Source organism: Narcine bancroftii, chromosome 5, assembly GCF_036971445.1.
Source record: "Narcine bancroftii isolate sNarBan1 chromosome 5, sNarBan1.hap1, whole genome shotgun sequence".
Lineage (NCBI taxonomy): Eukaryota > Metazoa > Chordata > Chondrichthyes > Torpediniformes > Narcinidae > Narcine > Narcine bancroftii.
The window spans coordinates 185,873,544-185,895,840 of record NC_091473.1 but is presented as its reverse complement, the minus strand read 5'-3'; the positions used below and the strand labels follow the sequence as shown (position 1 = coordinate 185,895,840).

The 22,297-nt window shown below is 42.9% G+C and overlaps 1 protein-coding gene across 4 annotated transcripts; it reads left to right on the top strand.

Moving 5' to 3' along the window:
- Window positions 1–294: 294 nt before the first annotated feature.
- On the top strand, window positions 295–8,773 carry LOC138764352 (uncharacterized). 4 transcript variants are annotated; one of them, XM_069940154.1, is made up of 3 exons: window positions 312–367; window positions 4,335–4,452; window positions 4,968–8,773. In XM_069940154.1, the coding sequence occupies exon 3, from the start codon at window positions 7,511–7,513 to the stop codon at window positions 8,153–8,155; it is 645 nt and encodes a 214-aa protein (XP_069796255.1). In that variant the 5' UTR covers window positions 312–367; window positions 4,335–4,452; window positions 4,968–7,510; the 3' UTR covers window positions 8,156–8,773. The 4 variants fall into 4 exon arrangements, with proteins under 4 accessions (XP_069796259.1, XP_069796255.1, XP_069796256.1 ...); XM_069940155.1 differs by having other exon boundaries at window positions 4,335–4,493; XM_069940156.1 differs by lacking the exon at window positions 312–367 and adding an exon at window positions 374–463.
- The last annotated feature ends 13,524 nt before the right edge of the window (window positions 8,774–22,297 follow it).

The window sequence follows — 22,297 nt, the reverse complement described above, 5'->3', positions numbered from 1 at the left end:
CGTGGCGATGCAATACCCCTTTATCCCAGTCGAGTGCGACCTCGTCGCTAATGAAATCCTCTGGGTAGTGGGAATAATGTCAAGTCCCCAACGGAGGGCCAGATCTGGCTGGATAAAACTGTCAGTTGACCCAGAGTCAAATAAGCAATTGGTGTAGTGTCCATGCACTTTAATCAGTTCCATTGCTTTAGTGAGGGGATGAGAGCATTGCTGGTTCAGTGTGATTGAAGCAATTGACAGGGGAGTTTTGCGCGATGACGTCACGCAACGGGATGACGTCACGCAACGGGATGACGTAGTCAACGCTCGAGGAGCAGGTTGTAGGACCTCCCGGAAGTGCTGTTGTGGCGGCGTTGGCGGGCGAATAGTAAGTATTGGGGTTTGTAGTTGCTCGCGATTGCCGGTGGGTTGGTCGTTGGTCGCGGCGGTCGGGCCCTGGCGGTCGTCAGCGATGGACGCTAGGGTGAGCACCTGGTTGGCCGCGGGGGTAGCTGTGGCGGCGGCAGCAGCGGCGGTAGCGTCGGCCCCGGGGGTGGCTGTGGCGGCGGCAGCAGCGGCGGTAGCGTCGGCTCCGGGGGTGGCTGTGGCGGCGGCAGCAGCGGCGGTAGCGTCGGCCCCGGGGGTGGCTGTGGCGTCGGCAGCAGCGGCGGTAGCGTCGGCCCCGGGGGTGGCTGTGGCGGCGGCAGCAGCGGCGGTAGCGTCGGCCCCGGGGGTGGCTGTGGCGGCGGCAGCAGCGGCGGTAGCGTCGGCCCCGGGGGTGGCTGTGGCGGCGGCAGTGTCAAGTGTTCCGCACGGGGGCGAGAGGCGGGCCATCACCATGGTTGCGACGGTGGGTTGCCCCTTCCGGGTTCGGCGTCTCCGTGACGTCAGGCGTTGCCGTGCAGGGGAACCCTTGCTCTCATTGGACGAGAGCTCTGGGGAAGAAGAGTTTGAATGGGAAAGCGGCGATTGGGCTTCACACGAGGCACTGTGTTTGCTGGCGGCCATTTTAGACCTACAGACTGCAGCAAAGTGGCCGTTTTTAAGGCACTTCTGGCACCTGGCTTTTCTTGCTGGGCACTGGGACTTGCTGTGCTTGTCCCTCCCGCAGAAATAACATTTCGGGTTCGCACGGGGCAGGGTAGCAGCAGCCGACAGGCTGTCAGGGGTAGGGTAGAAGGGCACTCTACTCACATCAGAACGAGGGGTCCAGTCCCTAGAGAGCTCGGTGGACTTTAAGGCTGCATCCTCCATTGTGATTGCATTCCGGGCCACGTCCTCTAATTTTTCTACCCCTTGTTCGAGCAAGCGCAGCCTCACTTCATTCGATCGGAGCCCGGCCACATAGGCATCCCGGACGAGGTCGCTAGTGATCTCGGCAGCAGTTTTGTCCACACAGTTACAGTCCTTGCCCAATGCCTTTAATACTTGTAAATATGCCCTGCTGGACTCACCGGGCTGTTGCTTCCTCGACGCAAGCACGAGCCGGGCATGAACTCTGTTCACCGGTTGATCATACAGTCCTTTCAGTACCTTTATGGCTGCGGTGTAAGTGGTCTCATCCTGGATGTTCTCGTAGACTCTCAAGGACACCATAGACAGCAATGCTGTTAGACGCTGGTTATCTTCCTCCACCTCAATGAGTCTCAGGAAGTTTTCAAAGTTCAGCAGCCAGATGTTAAAGGCTTTGAAGGCTGTAGCTGACTGTGGGTCGATATCAAGTTTTTCTGGCCGAGTTAAACGCTCCATCCCTTTCAAAAAAAATTCTTTTTGCTAATAAAATTGTAGAGCTCGTCGAAAGAACCAAAGACTTGTTGATCCAAACCAAGGCTTTTATTAGCAAAAGACCGGAGCTCTTCACAGGTGGCCGACCAGTCCGGAATGATCCGACCTGGCTAGGGACACAACCCTTTAAGGCCCAGACAATAGGAGTGGCTTAGCTCTCAGCCAATCGCTGTAAGCACAGTCTAGGTACAGTAACTATATACACTATGTACATTGGTGATAGACCTGTACTATCACAGACACTGAATAACCTCTTGACTCAAATATGGATTAAAAACTCTACTAAACTGAATCAATAATGGAGCCTGTCGTTGTCTCGCATTTTGCACTGCTAGACGAAGTATTGCTTCTCTGTCCAAATAATTCAAACATCGAATTATCACAGGTCTCGGTGAGTGACCAGGTAGAGGTGTTCTTCTTAAAGCTCTATGAGCTCTTTCCAATACCAAGCCTCCAGAGAAAAATACTTGCCCAAATACTTGTGGAATCCAGTCTTTAAAAAAATGAAGAGGATCTTGTCCTTCCAAACCTTCTGGCAAACCAACAATTTTCACATTATTCCTTCTACTTTGATTCTCCAAGTAGTCTATTTTCCTCTATTGTTGTTTACATTTCAAAAAAGCAGACTGAATTTTAAAAAAATCATCACAAGATGCTTCCTCACGTGCTGTAACTGTAGTGAATTCTGACCTTATACTAACATTCATTTGAGCCAGCTCTTGCATTATAGGCTGAATTACAGCCTTTAACTGCTTATACTGTTGCTCAGAAAAGCTCAGCCCTGCTTTCTCTAACGTAGTGGCAGAACCAGGTAACTGCAGCTCCTGCTGCATCTCAACAACAGGCAATTTAACGGTTCTACTGCGCGTCTGGACTCCCAGCAATGGCACCCCGACTTCCTCAAGGGGTCGCCACTGTTCTCCCCCCACCCCGCACCTCGCTGTTGTTTCAAATATTCACGGATTAGATCGATCTTTTCAGGTTGGAACATTGCCTGAGTCGTTTCAAACAATGGAGTCGTCTTCCTGCGTGCTCCCTCCGTTAAAATCGGCAGGCTGCCAGAATCGGGATCAACTTCGTGGGCACACGCTATTCTTCCTGAGAACGGGTAATTCCAGCGATGTCCTTCTCTTGGTGAGCAGTAGTCATTTATTTGCAGCTCCCACAGCCAATCTTTGTGGTTTAGGCACTGAAAAAATTAAACCTGAGGCTGTAGCAAGCTGTTTAGTCCCTAAATCTTCAAGACTCCGTAAATGCTATTTCTTCTGCACTTGAAGTTTAATCTTTTTACCATTAATGGCCATAACAGTTCCTTAATACTATAGACTGAAATTTAAAAAGTTTAAACTTGAAAACAAAGGGTTAAAAACGGGAACTTAAAAGTTCGGCCAGAGTGGTCGAGATTACACGTCTAGACTCTAGCCATCTTGCCACGCTCAGCCACGCCTACTGTCTAGCCCTTAAAGAGTTGTGTCCCTAGCCAGGTCGGATCATTCTGGACTGGTTGGCCACTTGTGAAGAGCTCCTGTCTTTTGCTAATAAAAGCCTTGGTTTGGATCAACAAGTCTTTTGTTCTTTCGACGAGCTCTACAATTTTATTGGCAAAAAGAATTTTTTTTTTAAAGGGATGGAGCATCTGACTCGGCCAGAAAAACTTGACATCGACCCACAGTCAGCTACAGCCTTCAAAGCCTTTAAGTTCTGGCTGATGAACTTTGAAAACTTCCTAAGGCTCATTGAGGTTCAGGAGGATAACCAGCATCTAACAGCATGGTGTCCTTGAGAGTCTACGAGCACATCCAGGATGAGACCACTTACACCGCAGCCATAAAGGTACTGAAAGGACTGTACGATCAACCATTGAACAGAGTTCATGCCCGGCTCATGCTTGCATCGAGAAAGCAACAGCCCAGCGAGTCCAGCAGGGCATATTTACAAGTAGTCAAGGCGTTGGGAAAGGATTGTAACTGTGTGGACAAAACTGCTGCCGAGATCACAAGCAATCTCGTCCGGGATGCCTATGTGGCTGCACTCCAATTGAACGAAGTGAGGCTGCGCTTGCTCGAACAAGGGGTAGAAAAACTTGAGGACGTAGCCCGGATTGCAATCACAATGCAGGATGCAGCCTTAAAGTCAAACGAGTTCTCTAGGGACTGGACCCCACGTTCTGATGTGAGAAGAGTGCCCTTCTACCCTACCAACCCCCGATATACTGACGGCCTGTCGGCTGCTGCTACACTGCCCCCTGCAAACCCAAAATGTTATTTATGCGTGAGGGACAAGCACAGCAGGTCCCAGTACCCAGCAAGAAAAGCAAAGTGCCAGAAGTGCCTTAAGAACGACCACTTTCCTGGTCTGTAGGTCTAAAATGGCTGCTGGCAAACACAGTGCCTGGTGTGAAGCCCAACCCCCACTATCCCATTCAAACTCTTCTTTCCCAGAGCTCTCGTCCAATGAGAGGGAGGGCTCCCCTGCTCTAAACCCTTGTTAAAGAGACGATTTAGGATATAAGTCTGTGGAAATCACGGCCTTTGACAGCAGTTTCTCTCTTTATGCTTTAAATTGTCCAGCTTCACAATCTATGGGATACTGACCAGAGGACATCGGTGAAAGGGTGGAAGGAGAAACATGAGGGGGAACTTCTTCACACAGATTGTAGAAGGAGTGTGGAATGAGCTGCCAGTTGTAGTGAGAAATGCTGCGTCCATTCTACCTTTTATGCCTTTTCGGTACATGAATGAGAGGGCTATAGAGAGCTATGGACTGGGTGCAGGTTAGTGAGCCTGGGCAGAATAATAGTTCAGCACAGACCAGAAGGGCTGAAGTGCGTATTACTTTGGTTATTTCAACACACATATCAACAATGCCATGATTTGGTGCATATATCTCTACTTATGAATATGTATACAAACACACAAACACAAACACATTAATTATCTGTGACCTCAATTGTCACAGACATCCTTGTTGAACAATCCAGTGACTACCAGCGGCGTAATTCCCATAGTTAATCATGACTGATTAAAGGAGGGAGGGAGAAATGGTGGGACAGAAAGAAATTAAACACACATACACATCACCGGAACTTTGTTTATGAACAAGATTTGCAAATTTAATTCCAGTATCGTTACTACATGACGTTGAAATAGTCATCTCTGAGTCACACGTGGCAACATCGATTTATATTCCTTCCCAATCTGCAGATCATTTGGAAGATTTATTTGAACACAAAACGGAAGATTCACGTACTACGCCATCACGTTAATGTAAAGAGATATTTCTTCAAAATATTCAGCTCCTTCCTGAATCTCCTTTGGGACAAGTTGTAGATACACGTGTTGGTGAAGGTACAAAGAAATTCAAACTTTAATGCACATTGCTGCAGGATATATGTCGGTTATTTAGATATCTGTCCGTGTAAAAATAATTTTGTGTTTGTCATTTTGATTGAAACACGCCACAGTGGATCCAAAACAAAATGAAATTGGCGGAGAGAGAAAACAACAAATCCATTGACTTTCTGCGGTTTTCCTCCTCCGGATCCCTTTACTTCACAATGTTTTTCCAGAGATTTCGACGTGTTTTATTTGCCGCGATGACATGACGGACGGTTAAAACGTTGCCGAATACAATGAGGCCGATTGGCAATAACGGTGTGGTGACGCAAAGGAAGACCCATACATTTTCCAGAAGGATATGGTCGAATATTCAGCTTTGGCCACGCAGCGCCATGGCAAGTGGTCAATGAGGATCAAAGGTTTAATTCCGAAGGCGAATGGAACGTACCTCACTCAGGTCCAAATTGTAACAATTACCATCACAACCGTTGCTGTTCGCTCGGCGCAATTCCGTTCCCGCATGCTAACACAACAAATTGTGATGTAACGATCGAACGTGAAAGCCACCGTCAACCAAACAGAACAGTCCATGGCTCCAAACCTCAGGACAAAGGTCAGAATGTGGATTGGAGTGAAGAGCAAATGCGGAGAATAAATGTAAATGTTATTAATCTGCTCCAGCAACGCACCGAAGACCATACACTTTAAATCAGCTATTGCCATTGCGACGAGCTATCGAGTGATTCAGCGTGAGAGATCATAATTCCTCCGCCATGGAATGACAATTGCAATTACATTAAATGTAAAGATACCAAAAGAACTATATTCAACCGCGCGAACCCGGATTCTTTACATTTGATATTTGTGCCCGAAAACGTTGTAATTTCTCCGTCCCCCTCTCGGACGAGGATTGCTGAGTATCATAAAGTGGGAACACAAAAGACCCGGGCTATCTCTGGATCGCTCTCTCTCTCTCGCTCTCTCTCTCTCTCTGTCTCTCTCACTACCCAACTTTACCCCAACCCCAGATGGATGACAACAGCGGACTGGAGTGCGATCTGAGAGCGGTTTAGATGGTGGACTCTGGACTCCAGGTCGTTGAAGTGCCGATCACCTCAGATACCAAGACCAGGTCAGTGGCTGAAACGGAAAGTGCTGTGGGGAGCATGAATGTTGAGACAAAATTTGTTCCGACAGCGTCTGTTTCTTTGGGAAGAACTAATTTATCAAATGTAAACAAAAATACACAAGGGTGCATAAAGGTCGAAGAACGGTTTTGAAGGTGAGATTTATGGAGGGGTAATGTCCACGTCAGCTGCAGGTTCTTTTGTGGCTGACAGGTCCGATGCGGGACAGGCAGACAAGGTTGCAGCGGTTGGGGTTGGGAGTTGGGTTTTTCCTCCTTTGTCTTTTGTCAGTGAGGTGGGCTCTGCAGTCTTTTTCAAAGGAGGTTGCTGCCCGCCGAACTGTCAGGTGCCAAGATGCACGGTTTGAGGCGATATCAGCCCACTGGCGGTGGTCAATGTGGCAGGCACCAAGAGATTTCTTTAGGCAGTCCTTGTACCTCTTCTTTGGTGCACCTCTGTCTCGGTGGCCAGTGGAGAGCTCTCCATATAACCCGATGTTGGGAAGGCGATGGTCCTCCATTCTGGAGATGTGACCTACCCAGCGCAGTTGGATATTCAGCAGCATGGATTGGATGCCCGGATCGGGACCGCCGCCACCTACCCTCTGCCCACACTGGGCCGCAGCCGCCGCTCAATGAGGCAGCATAGCTACTAGACTAATCACTAGACAAATAATGATATATATAGTGTTATTAATTATGCACGGCCTCTGTGCGCCTATCCTCCTAGGCCTTGACTTTCAGATTCAATTTTGGAGCGTGATTATGCCGTTCAGAGGCCCCAACCACCATTGACAGGTTGGATTGCGACCAGGTATGTTCCGACCTAGGAGGGGAGGCAGGCCCCTCCAGCCCAGGTAAGAAACCTGCATAGGAGAAGGCCACTCTGATATAAAACCTAGGACCCAAGGACCTCGCTGCCACGTCCCAGCTTGCTTGGCCACAGCACACAATCCATGGGTGTAAAGGGTGGGACCAGTACTGCGCACACTGCACTCCACCTAAAACCTCCTTTGTGCAGGCCCGAGGACATGTCCCCCTCCACGTCCTCCCCCTCAAAGGATGCTCACAAACTCAAGGTACCATGCTGGAACATTAGCACCATGCTAGACAAGGCTGACAGCCACCGATCTGAACGTCGGACTGCCCTCATCGCACATGAACTCCTCAGACTTGACATTGACATAGCTGCTCTCAGTGAAGTCCGCCTGGCAAATGTAGGCAGCCTCCAAGAACGCAGCGCGGGCTACACACTCTACTGGTCTGGCAAGCCTATGGATGAATGACACCTATCTGGTGTAGGTTTCATGGTCAAGAACTCCATTGCCTCCACTCTCGAAAACCTCCCGACAGGCCACTCGGACTGGATCATGTCCATGAGACTCTCCCTTCAAAACAAGCATCGCATCACCCTCATCAGTGTCTATGCTCCAACACTCAGGCGGAACCAGCTGAAAAGGACAAGTTCTACACTGATCTGCGCAACCTCATTCAACGCACCTCTACAGCCGACAAGGTTGTCATCCTTGACGACTTCAATGCTCGGGTAGGCAAAGACTCAGAAACCTGGCCAGGAATCCTGGGCAAGCATGGTGTCCGCAAGTGCAATGACAACGGGCGCCTCCTGTTGGAGCTCTGCGCAGAACAGCGGCTTGTCATTACAAACACCCTTTTTCAGGAGAGGGACAGCCTGGAGACTACCTGGATGCATCCCAATCCAAACATCGGCATGTCCTGGACTACATCCTGGTGCAAGAAAGAGAAAAACGAGATGTATTCCACACCAGGGTCATGCCCAGCGTGGAATGCCACACTGACCACCGGTTTGTTCGCTGCAAGCTCAACCTTCACTTCAAGCCAAAGTCCAGGAACAGTAAAGCCCCCAGAAAGAGGTTCAATGTTAGAAACTTGCAGTCAGACGAAGTGAGAGGAAACTTCCAGGCAAACCTCAAACCAAAGCTTGAGAATGCAATCCGCTTCACGGACTTGTCCCCTAAACCCTCTGGGATCAGCTGAAGACTGCCATACTGCAAACCATTGAAGAGATACTGGGCTTCTCCTCCAGGAAAAACAAGGACTGGTTCAACAAAAACAACCAGGAAATCCAGGAGCTGCTGGCAAAGAAGCGAGCTGCCCACCAGGCTCACCTTGCAAAGCCGTCCTGGCCAGAGAAGAAACGAGCCTTCCGTCACGCATGCAGACATCTTCAGCGCAAACTCCGGGAGATCCAAAATGAGTGGTGGACTAGTCTCACCAAACGAACCCAGCTCAGCGCGGACATTGGCGACTTCAGGGTTTTTTAAGAGGCTCTAAAGGCTGTGTAGGGCCCCTCATCCCAAGTCCAAAGCCCGCTGCGCAGCTCAGACAGCAAAGTCCTCCTCAGCGACAAGATCTCCAGCCTCAACCGATGGTCAGAACACTTCCAATTTCTTTTCAGTGCCAACCGCTCAGTCCAAGAATCCACCCTGCTCCAGCTCCCTCAACAGCCCTTAAGGCTAGAGCTGGATGAGATCCTTACCCGGGAAGAGACATATAATGCAATTGAACAACTGAAAAGTGGCAAAGCAGCAGGTATGGATGAATTCCCCCCCCCCCCCCCCCCACCCAGAGGTCTGGAAGGCTGGCGGCAAAACTCTGCATGCCAAACTGCATGAATTTCTCAAGCTCTGCTGGGACCAAGGAATGCTGCCTCAGGACCTTCGTAATGCCACCATCATCACCCTGTACAAAAACAAAGGCGAGAAATCAGAATGCTCAAACTACAGGGGAATCACGCTGCTCTCCATTGCAGGCAAAATCTTCGCTAAGATTCTCCTAAATAGAATATATGTATATATATATATATATATATATATATATATTTTTTTTTTTTTTTTTTAAATTTTGACATACTTGCTGTAACAGTCCATTCTTTCCTCTAGTCCATGCCGCACAAGTTACGGGCAATTGAGATACAACACGGTCCGTTGTGAACACTGGGAGGAAACTGCATCCCCCGGGAATTACCCGCCCAGATTCGGACAAAACGGACAAACCGCACGGGATTCGAACCCCCGTCCCCCTATCGCTGGCGCCGCAAAGGCGGTTTGCCGATGGTGCCGCCCAACATCGCTCAGTTGGGAGGAAATTGGAGAGTAAAGATTGTCTCGTTGTTGATAAATATTTCATCGTATCAAATGGCTCCTGATTTAAAAAAAAACATCTTTTGTCAGTAATGCGATGGAAACTGCATCAAAGTAAATGCAGGGACGATGTTAATATGGGCACCGATTTTACAAATGGGATTATGAATTGAGCAAGACCCAAACGGTTTAAAATATAGTCAAAATTAAGTGAAATTAAACAATGCGTAAAAGTGCAGAAGAAATTCAACCATCGGGGAATAAAATCTCAATCGGCGAGGCAGCATCTGTGCGGGGTATCGAGGCGAGATATGGAGAAGGACAAGAGCAACATAGAACTGAAGCCCTCGGAGCCAACACAAGTGTCTTATCAGGGATTCCAACCGTGAAAAATACCGGGCAGTAAATCCTGGTGATGTGGTAAATGGCTGGATAGTCCATGATCCTTGTGAAGCAGCGATAGGCGGTATCGCTGAGGCGTTTAACCCACATTTATACAAGAGAAGCAAAGTCCGCTGAGACCCGGAGTCCGTCACGCCAGAAACAACACACTGAGCAAATAATTTGAGAGAGTTATTTTTAATCCGAGTGCCACCAGATAACTGATTTAGCCCGTCATGGGAAAGCATGAATAGTAATTATGAATGTATCAATAGTCATGTTAATAAAATTCTTATAACTTCTTGTGTGGCTGCGTGCAGCGGCACACATATGAAAGCTGGTTCGGTTCAAGATTTCAACAATCGGGTTTAACCTTTTGGATTCCGGCCATTTCTAACCTTTCAAAAAATCTACTCCGGACTGGGCCACTGGGAAAACGACAGCACGGTCACCAGTTTGAAGCAGCAGCTGCTTGGGTGTATAACCAACCCAGAAAACTGGGACGCGGAGTTGATGAGCTAGTTGGTCGTCACTGAAAACAGAACCATGGAGTCCAAAGGGGTAAAAAATATAATCTCAAAGCATTTATGCAGTGAACAGGAGTGATAAACAAGGGCGGCTGGGTTAGTGTAGCACTTAGCACCAGGACTCGATTTTATTGGGAAACTTTGTTTATAATTTAAAATACATATAAAAAGAAATACGAAGACAAACTAAACAGAACTACCTTCTCCATCCCAACCACACACAACAGACCCCACAAGGGGAGCAAAAAAAAAATATATCAGTAAATTAATTACAAACGCTGCGTGATGTTTCAAATTGCAAAAAAAATAAATAAATACATTTTACACCATAAATTCATATAGCGTGATCAGAGCAATGACTTTATACAGCGCGACTGATCAGGACCAAGTTTCGAATCTCACGTTGTATGTAAGTATTTGTACATTTTCCCTATTTCTGTGTTGGTTTTTACCTGGGATTTCGATTTCCTGACGCTCTGCCCACGATGGTGCGAAATCCCATGTCTGCAACGCAGCTCAATGTCACATTTCTGAACAATCCGTGGGTTACTCGGGTCACGGCTTCACACTCACGTCAATTGTCACTATGTCTCACCCCCTTCACTCTTCGTCATCTTTCCCTGACTTTTCATATATCTATTCACCTGTTTTATAAGAAATACTAGCTCTGGGTTATTTCACAGTTACTTCACGTCTGCTTCAGATGCTTTCGGTGACAGTTCCTCACCGCTTCCCTCACATTTTGACCTTCTTCTATCCACGAATCCTCGAGGAGCTGCTGCGAGGTATATTTTGAACTCTGCGGAAGGGAGCTGTCCACCCCTCTCTGCATCGTATCTGCAGATGACTTTGACTGGCCGTCTACTCCAATAGCCCCCGCCCAAACTGGGGAAACCCCGATGCTCATTTAGAATACTTAGCACCTTATCTCCCGTCGCGCCAAGGCCTTTGTAAAGAGTTTCCTTGGTGAAATGTGGGCACCCAATTTGGGGAATTGACTCAATTTTGCTGACTGCAGTTTGTCTCCAGTTTCCTTCCGTTCCCCATCCCAAACAAGGCCAAATAATGTAGAACATTTTATCAATTTGTTCTACCCTTCCATGAAATCACAAGCACATACGAAATAAGAGCATGAGTGGGACTTGGTACTTCGAGCCAGCTGTAAAACACATAAATGCTGGAGGAAGGGTTCAGTAAACATTGGGAATATATATACACATATATATATGTTTGAAACTCCTATGGACGCTGCGAGACCCGCCGTGTTCCTTCAGCAACTCTATGTGTTTTCACTACAGTCACCTAGCTGACCTTTTTCCCTCTTATTGGCTTCCTTGTCGCTGTTTGTGATCCTGCAAACAACCGTGTCATCGGCGGCAAATATTCAGCTTGCATTTGAATTTCGCCTGGACACAAAGTCATGGGCGTAGAGCGAGTAGAGGAGTTGGCTCTACACTGTAGGTGCAGCAAACACTGCGAACGAGAACAGACCAGGCGATTGTGCCGTAAACTCTCGTTTAAGACGCCATTTATGCCTGTTTGATATTGATCAACTTCCATGATGCGAGACGGTGGCGATGGATCAAATAGAAGGTATATCTGTACATCATTTTATATATAAATGGAATCCATAGATTGTAGAACAGTATAAACCGCTAGTATTGAAACATTTGATGGGGTACAGTAGAAATGGAATCAATTGATAGGATCGAAGGGTAAAACTTCAGTTAAGTCACTGTTATATCAGAAACAGAACATTTCATTTTCTTTGAATAATCCTTTTTTGAATGATTGGGAATCAGAAGGAATAATATTAGTGGAGGATTGCTTTAAAGTAGATTTGTTTATTTCGTTTAATAGATTAAGAGAGAAATTTGGAATATTACAAAACACTCCACTCGCTTATTTGTAATACGAGATTTGTATTTGAAAGCTACGGTGATGAGTTTATATTTTTGATGAAATTTGAGAGATTAATTGTTGATAAGGATAAAAAGGGTTTATTTCATAAATGTACCTGTTATTTTAGGAAAAGATGAAAAGGAAGGTGCATATATATATATATATATATATACACACACACACATATAAAATAAAGGATATATAATATAATAAAGTATAAATGGGAAAAAGTCCTATCTATTCCTACCTCTGTGGACGAAAAGTCAGATGCCTGGATAGTGTTACCAAATTAATTAATGTAGGTTATTGTTAGTTAATTATAATTTATTGCATCAGTTATATTAACACCAGAAAAATTGAAAAAATATGGATTTAGAGGGCCAGATTTATGTTTTAGGTGTGCTAATCAGTCATATAATTTTTGACATCAGTGTGGGAATGGACAAAGTTTCAGTCTTTTTTGGGGAAAAGTAATTAAATTTTTGCGAGATTTATTCAAAATAGATTTATATGTTGATCCATGGGTATGATGATTGCGATATATGAATACAATTACGGCAAATGTCCGTTTGTAGAAACGTCAAATTGCATTCATACGTCAAGGACTGGCGTTGGCGAGAAAATGTGTCGATGTTACTTGGAAAAATGAGGTTGAATTGAGTGTACAACAATGGCATAATGAAATTCAATCATGTATTTATTTGGAGAAGATAACGTATAATTTGCGGAATAATGTTTGTTAAAATGTGGGGTTTATATTGGAAATGTATTGGTTTCCATGTTAAGTAAAAGTGTTATAGGTGATGAAAGGTGTAAATGGTTGGCACACCGTACAACAACCAGTTATAACATGATATTATTGTGTTTTACTTTAATAATGCACCGAGGTGTGGGGATGGTTGTCGAGGGTGGGATATGTCAGTGGGGGAGAGAAGGAGGGGAGTAGAATTTTTAAAAACATTTAAATAAAAATTTCAAAAAAAGTCGCGATTTAGCACGTTAGTCTGTGGAAAGCACTCTCTTTAACAGCAGTTTCTCACTTTCCTGTTTGGATTTTCCAGCTTCACATTCTATGGGATACTGACCAGAGGACATTGGTGAAAGGGTGAAAGGAGAAACATGAGGTGGAGGGTCTTCACAAATAGTGTAGTGGGAATGTGGGACGATCCGCCAGTTGTAGTGGAAAATGAAGAGTTCGTTTTAAAATTTAGGCAGACTTTGGACAGGTACATGCATGGGAGGCTATGGAAGGCTATGGGCTGGGTGCAGTTCAGTGGTTCTCGGTAAAATAATACTTCATAACAGACTAGAAGGGCCTGTTTCTGTGCTGTAATGTTACGGTTCCTTGCCCACACATATAATCCGAATATCAAAAATGAAATGATTTGGTGCATATATATAATCAATGTATGTATGTTGTATCAGAGTTCTGTGTTGTGTATTGGCCTATGTGTTGTGTGGTTTAATTTTTAAAATTGACAGTTTGCCTGAGAGAGCCAAGGTGGAGGTGGTCTGCTGAGAGAGTGGGAGAAGTTCTTCGCATGTACAGAAAATTATCTAAAAAATGCTGGACTTGGACGGTAAAACACTACTGGGGATGATGAGGAGTAGAAGGAGGCCCAGAGCATGAGTCATGGTCTGGAGGACAGTTTAGAATGTTGGGATTTCAAAAAGGACGAACATTCCGAAGACAACCAGCAGGATGCAGACCAAGCCAGTGGTGGCTCTTTCTGCAAGCAACACAAGACAACTTCGAATGTTGTGCTTTCTCTCGCTCTCTCTCCGTCAAATATCATTTGGCTTCAGTTTACTAAACAAACTGAATTTTGTTTATGATCTTTTCTTCAGTTGAGATCGAAGTTTTCTTTCTTTTTCAATCTTTTTATTATTATTATAATTTATAAACACATACAGTTCAAAGAGATATAAAAAAATACATAGTAAGTAATGAATTAATACAGAGATATTAAACAATAATATTACAGAATAAAAATATATCATAAAAATTTTTTTTGGATCAGTTTAGGGTGTGAACTATCTCTAAAAAAACAGATATAATTAATAACAATATATGAAAAAAGAGAAAAAAAACCCAAAAAAGAAGAAAAAACATATCTGAATTAAAAAAAAACTTAAAAAAAACCCTACAGATATAGCTAAACCATGCCGATCACTCCGATCTCATCTTACAGCCCAATTATCATACATAATCATAGAAAGAAAACAGAGCCAGATCAACTCACCACAAATGAAAATATTGAATAAATGGTCGCCAGGTTAACTCAAACTTAGAAGGGGATTCATAGACAGAGTTTCTAATTTTCTCTAAATTTAAACATAGTATAGTTTGGGTAAACCATTGGAAAACAGTGGGAGGATTTACCTCTTTCCAATTTAATAGTATAGATCTTCTAGCCATTAGTGTAAGAAAAGCAATCATACGATCTGCAGGAAGAGATAAATAAGTCAAATCTATCATAGGTAATCCAAAAATTGCAGTAATGGGATGTGGTTGTAAATCAATATTCAAAACAGTAGATATAATGGAAAAAAATTCCTTCCAATAATTCCGTAAAGAGGGACAGGACCAAAACATATGTGTAAGGGAAGCTATTTCCAATTGACATTTATCACATATAGGATCGATATGAGAATAAAAGCGATGGAGTTTATCTTTAGACATATGAGCTCTATGAACAACTTTAAACTGTATTAGTGAATGTTTTGCACATAGAGAAGAAGAGTTTACCAGTCGCAGAATTTTATTCCAATTTTCATTAGAAATATGAAGGTTGAGTTCTCTTTCCCAATCATTTTTAAACTTTTCAAAAGTCCCAGAATTTATTTTTGTAATTATATTATATAATTTAGATATCACACCTTTTGGAGGGAATTTTGAATATAGTATATCCTCTAAAACAGTCGTAGTCTCCCGATTGGGAAAAGAGGGTAAAGTCGAAACTAAGAAACTCCTAATCTGCAAATATCGAAAGAAATGAGATCGAGGTAAATCATATTTCATGGATAATTGTTCAAATGACATGAAAAAGTTATCCAAGAATAAATCCGAAAAGCATGTTATACCTTTAACTTTCCCGAGTAAATAAGCTTGATCAATTAGAGAGGGATGAATAAGGAAATTTAGTACAATAGGAGTTTCCAAGATAAAATGAGTTAGGCCAAAAAATCTCCAGAATTGAAACCATATACGTAGTGTATGTTTAGCCATTGGATTATCAATTTGTTTATATAATTTAGTAAGAGTAAAAAGGAGAGCAGCTCCCAAAATAGAGCTAATTGAAAAATTTTGTATCGGTTTAATTTCTAAATTTACCCAATGGGGATTTAGAGATAATTCTGAATAATTCAACCAATACCTTAAGTAACTGATATTAATTGCCCAGTAATAAATTCTAAAGTTGGGTAATGCCAACCCTCCCTCTAGTTTAGATTTCTGTAAATATTTTTTTCCCCAATCTAGGATTCTTGTTTTGCCAGATATACGAGGACAATTTAGAATCGACCTTATCAAAAAAAGATTTAGGAACAAAAATAGGTATAGCTTGGAATATATATAAAAATTTAGGTAAGATCATCATCTTAATAGCATTAATTCGGCCTATCATGGATAGGGATAACGGTGACCAATTGGTAAGTAAACTGCCGATCAGGTCCAATAGAGGGAAAAAATTAGTCCTAAACAAATCTTTATGTTTTTTAGTAATCTTAATCCCGTTTTTCAAGCTTTTTTGGGACCAAGGAAAACTGCCTCAGGATCTTCGTGATGCCACCATCATCACCCTGTACAAAAACAAAGGCGAGCAATCTGACTGCTCAAACTACATGGGAACCACGTTGCTCTCCATTGCAGGCAAAATCTTCGCTAGGATTCTACTAAATAGAATAATACCTAGTGTCGCCGAGAATATTCTCCCAGAATCACAGTGCGGCTTTCGCGCAAACAGAGGAACTACTGACATGGTCTTTGCCCTCAGACAGCTCCAAGAAAAGGGCAGAGAACAAAACAAAGGACTCTACATCACCTTTGTTGACCTCACCAAAGCCTTCGACCCCGTGAGCAGAAAAGGGCTTTGGCAAATACTAGAGCGCATCGAATGTCCCCCAAAGTTCCTCAACATGATTATCCAACTGCACGAAAACCAACAAGGTCGGGTCAGATACAGCAATGAGCTCTCTGAACCCTTCTCCATTAACAATGGCGTGAGCAAGGCTGTGTTCTCGCACCAACCCTCTTTTCAATCTTCTTCAGCATGATGCTGAACCAAGCCATGAAAGACCCCAACAATGAAGACGCTGTTTACATCCGGTACCGCACGGATGGCAGTCTCTTTAATCTGAGGCGCCTGCAAGCTCACACCAAGACACAAGAGAAACTTGTCCGTGAACTACTCTTTGCAGACGATGCCGCTTTAGTTGCCCATTCAGAGCCAGCTCTTCAGCGCTTGACGTCCTGCTTTGCGGAAACTGCCAAAATGTTTGGCCTGGAAGTCAGCCTGAAGAAAACTGAGGTCCTCCATCAGCCAGCTCCCCACCATGACTACCAGCCCCCCCACATCTCCATCGGGCACACAAAACTCAAAACGGTCAACCAGTTTACCTATCTCGGCTGCACCATTTCATCAGATGCAAGGATCGACAATGAGATAGACAACAGACTCGCCAAGGCAAATAGCGCCTTTGGAAGACTACACAAAAGAGTCTGGAAAAACAACCAACTGAAAAACCTCACAAAGATAACGGCTCATACAGAGCCGTTGTCATACCTACACTCCTGTTCGGCTCCGAATCATGGGTCCTCTAGCGGCATCACCTACGGCTCCTAGAACGCTTCCACCAGCGTTGTCTCCGCTCCATCCTCAACATCCATTGGAGCGCTTTCATCCCAAACGTCGAAGTACTCGAGATGGCAGAGGTCGACAGCATCGAGTCCACGCTGCTGAAGATCCAGCTGTGCTGGATGGGTCACGTCTCCAGAATGGAGGACCATCGCCTTCCCAAGATCGTGTTATATGGCGAGCTCTCCACTGGCCACCGTGACAGAGGTGCACCAAAGAAAAGGTACAAGGACTGCCTAAAGAAATCTCTTGGTGCCTGCCACATTGACCACCGCCAGTGGGCTGATATCGCCTCAAACCGTGCATCTTGGCGCCTCACAGTTTGGCGGGCAGCAACCTCCTTTGAAGAAGACCGCAGAGGCCACCTCACAGACAAAAGGCAAAGGAGGAAAAACCCAACACCCAACCCCAACCAACCAATTTTCCCCTGCAGCCGCTGCAACTGTGTCTGCCTGTCCCGCATCGGACTTGTCAGCCACAAACGAGCCTGCAGCTGACGTGGACTTTTACCCCCTCCATAAATCTTCATCCGCGAAGCCAAGCCAAAGAAAAATCCCTAAATATATAAAATGGTCTCTAGCTATTTTAAAAGGTAAACTATCATAAATAGGGACCCATCCATTAAAAGGGAATAATTCACTTTTATTTAAATTCAGTTTATATCCCGAAAAATTACTAAATTAGGCTAATAAAGATAAAACTGCAGGAATGGAATTTTCAGGATTGGAAATATATAACAATAAATCATCTGCATATAGTGATACTTTATGAATATCCCTGCAACGAATAATACCAGTAATATTGGGTGCTTCTCTGATAGTAATTGCCAAAGGTTCTAAAGCTAAGTTAAATAATAAAGGGCTAAGGGGGCACCCTTGCCTGGTGCCCCGAAATAATCGAAAATATGGCGATCTTTGGGTATTAGTAAAAACCGAGGCAACTGGGGAATTATAAAGAAGTTTAATCCAAGATATAAATATCGGACTAAAATTAATTTTTTCAAGAACTGTAAATAAATAAGGCCATTCTACTCTATCGAATGCCTTCTGAGCATCTAGTGAAATAACACATTCTGAAGACTTATGTGAAGGAGTGTAAATAATATTCATCAATCTTCTAATATTAAAGGAGGAATAACGATTTTTAATGAATCCAGTCTGGTCTTCAGAGATAATATATGGTAATATCTTCTCTAGCTTTGTCGCTAGAATTTTAGAGAAGATCTTAGAATCAACATTCAACAAAGAAATAGGTCTATAAGAAGAACATTCGGTCGGGTCTTTATTTTTTTTCAAGATTAGAGAAATCGTAGCTCTGTAAAATGATTGTGGTAGTTGACCCAATGTGATAGATTCATCAAACATCTTAATCAGCCAGGGAGAGAGAGTAGAAGAAAAAGCTTTATAAAATTCCACAAAATATCCATCGGGACCTGGTGCTTTCCCCGAGTTCAGTGAGAAAATAGTATTATTGATCTCCGAATCTGTAATGGGTTTACTTAATTCTAAGTTATCTTGAGGTAATACTTTTGGGAATTTCAAATGTTCTAAAAAATTAAACATATTACTAAGGACTTGAGGGGATTCTGTACTATAAAAGGATGTATAAAAATTTTGGAAAGATTGATTTATCTCTTCCTGGTTAACAGTCAGTTCTCCATTCTGTTTGCGAATCTCCACAATTTGGCGTCTAGCTGAAATATTCTTCAGATGATTAGCCAACAGTTTACCCGATTTCTCACTATGCACATAAAAATCAGATTTAGATCTCATTAGCTGGTTTATAATCGAAGATGTAAGTAACAAATTATATTCCATCTGCAGTTCAATTCTTTGTTTGTAAAGTTCTTCAGTAGGATCAGTCACATATTTCTTATCAATGTCTTTAATCTTCTCAACCAATAGATGAATCTTGTTTTTGATGCATTTCTTCAAAGCTACTGAGTAAGAAATAATTTGACCACGAATATAAGCCTTGAATGTATCCCACAATATTCCATAAGAAATTTCCGTAGTGTAATTTGTTGAAAAGAAAAAGTTAAATTGTTCTTTCATAAATTTAACAAAGTCTAAATCTTGCAATAATGTAACATCAAAACGCCAGTGCTTAATAGTAGAAACAGAGTCTTTGAATTTAAGAGAGAGTTGTAATGGAGAGTGATCCGAAATGGCTATAATGTCATACTTACAAGCAGTTACAAGTGGAATAAAACGTGAATCAATAAAAAAGTTATCAATTCTCGAGTATGAATGGTATACATGAGAAAAAAAGAAAAACTCTTTATCTGTCGGGTGAAGAAATCTCCAAATATCAACAGCTCCAGAGTTAGTAAGGAAAGGGTTAATATATGTAGCTGATTTATTCGGTGGGAGCTGTGAAGGTTTCGACCTATCTAGCAGGGGATTCAGACAACAGTTAGAATCCCCACCCATTATTAAATGATATTCATTTAGATTGGGTAAAATAGTAAACAAAGATCTAAAAAACTCAGGGTGATCTACATTCGGGGCATAAACATTAACCATGACAACCTTAATATTGAATAATAACCCAGTAACCAATAAAAATCTGCCGTTAGGGTCTACAGTGATGTCATGTTGAACAAATGTAATAGAGGGATCAATAAAAATAGATACACCTCGAGTCTTAGAGCATGAGTTGGCATGAAATTGTGGGCCTTCCCAAGATTTAAAAAAACGCAGATTATCCTCCTTCCTCACATGAGTCTCCTGTAAAAAAATAATCTGTGCTTTCAGTCTCTGGAATACTTTAAAGACTTTCCTCCTTTTAAACATGTTGTTTAGACCATTAGCATTCCAAGAGACAAAATTAATGTTTTGGTCCATTACTTAGGTCAACCCTCCAGTATGTAAAGGGTTAACCAAAGCAGGGACCCATGCGCCCGGAAGAAGAATTAAGATCTAAGGAAGGACCGGAAATGACGACTGTCAGCCATATCTGTAGTTCTAAAAGAAAAATCAAGAAAAAACAAAAGAAAATAAAACATAAAAACCCCTGAAGGAAAAACAAAACCCACCCCCCACCCACAAAGCCCCCCATCTGACCAGAGAGTGATCAGAAAAAAAGAAGAGATAATACTAAACCTACCCCCATGTCTTCAGACGGCAGCTCCTAATATTAAGATAAGATCCACCACCTAAACTTATAAAAAGGATAACTCAAGCTAAAATCAAATACTAAATATTGAAAGAAAAATATTTAAAAAGAAATAAAAGAAAAATCATAATTGTGTAGTACCTACTGATAAAACAAAGTCATAAAGAGTTAAATCATTTTAAAATTAGTTTATGAAGAAAGACAAAGAGAAAATGGCGAATGTAAAAAAAAACCATGAAAAGTTTTAATAAACAAAAAATAAAAAATCGCCATTATCAGTAATTCAGAAATAAAATAGTAAAGAATATAATCATATTATTAGTATAGATTAATATAAAATTAAACATACACTTATATATTTAAAAAAAAATTCTCACAGAGGAGAAAGAAAATATGTAAAAATGTGTTAAAGATGAACAGGATAATTAGAGCTATAATGATCTATTACTTTTGGAATGGTCAGAAATCAGAATCTGACTATTAACATGAAAAAGACTGATATCTACCGCATTTTTTATCAGTCACTCGGGCTGAGAGGTCGCGCTAGACGGGAAATTAGCTGACAGGTAGTTCCGTGCTGCAGACACGGAGTCGAATATTTGACGAGCTTGGTTCTCCGGAGAAATCCTGAGCCTCGCAGGATACAGGAGCGCAGGTTTCAGTTTCTTCTCAAAACATTCGGACGTCAGATCTTTAAACAGTCTTCGAGCGCGTACTACCACAGGACTAAAATCTTCATAGGCTCTTAGACTAAAGCCATGAACAGTCACATTTCCAAGTTTTCTGGCTGTACGAATCAATCTATCCTTTGTACTCACGTAATGCATACGGACCATCACCACTCTGGGTTTGGAAGCTTCAGCATTTTGGTTCCAGATACGATGTACTCTATCAAGTAGCCGTGGATCAGCAGGGAATTCGGATCGGTATGCTTCTTTTAAAAGCTCGGCAAAAAACGTCAGGAGATCTCCTTTCTCAATGCCTTCAGGAATTCCAACCAAACGAATATTTTGTCTTCTGGAACGGTTCTCTGAATCAATGCTTTTCAGCTGGAGTGCTTCTAGTTGTTTAATTGCTTTGGAAAGTTTCTGTTCGACCTCAGTCAGTCTAATCTCTTTTTGTTGAACTTCAGTTTGAAGAGCTGCAATTAAGGTATGTTGTTTTTTGGTTTCAGCTTCTGAGGCAATTAAAGCTGTACGAAGTTCAGCTAGGTCTTTTTTGCGACAAACATCTTTGAATTCATCACGAAAGAAGTTTAAAAAGTCAGTGAAGGTCATCTCACTTAGTTTAATGTCTGGTTGTTTCTTCTCTCGGCCGTTACCATCTTCTGCCCGGGTTTTAGCTCGTGTAGCTTTTCCTTCAGTCATTTCTTCAAAATTTTCAGACTCAAGTATAATTAGAGAAATAATAAAGATCTTTCTGACTTCCGTGAAGTTAGTTCAAAGGTGGATACAGGTTAAAAATAGTATATTTTATGGAGCAAAAACCAAAACGTGTTCACTCCATGAGCGCCACCTGGAGACTCCGAGATCTAAGTTTTATGAGTCTTGTGAGTTTTGTGCATAATTTTTTCTGTGCGCTGTTTGGAAAAATATCGTACACTTTAATTCCAAATGTTATATTTAGGCTGGGCAATTTGTTAGTTTCACACGGTTATAGAAATTTGCATAGTAACCAGTGGGCATTGTTATGAAAGAGGGCATTTCACATTAAAATTTGAAGGTGAGTTTTTTGTTAATAAAGTAATTGTTCATCTTTACCCCTGTGTGATATGCCTTCTTTCTTGGTGGTGAATTGATCTTGTAACAAAATGTACATACACACGCAGCACACACATACACACACATACACACACACACACACGCACGCACGCACGGACACACACACACACACACACACACACAATCACAAACACACACACACACACGCACGCGCGCGCACACACACACACACACACACACACACACACACACACACACACACACACACACACACACACACACACACACACACACACACACACACACACACACGTTAATTTCCTGTGACTTCAATACTCCAATTACAACCGGCTGCGTAGTCCCATGGTCAATCACGAACGAATGATGGAGGGAGGGAGAGTTGGCGAAAGATAGATAGAAGAGAGACAAACACAAAATACATA

What these genes read in the sequence shown, in the direction of transcription:
- LOC138764352 (XM_069940158.1), top strand. Translation starts at nt 7,511, where the DNA reads ATGACACCTATCTGGTGTAGGTTTCATGGTCAAGAACTCCATTGCCTC.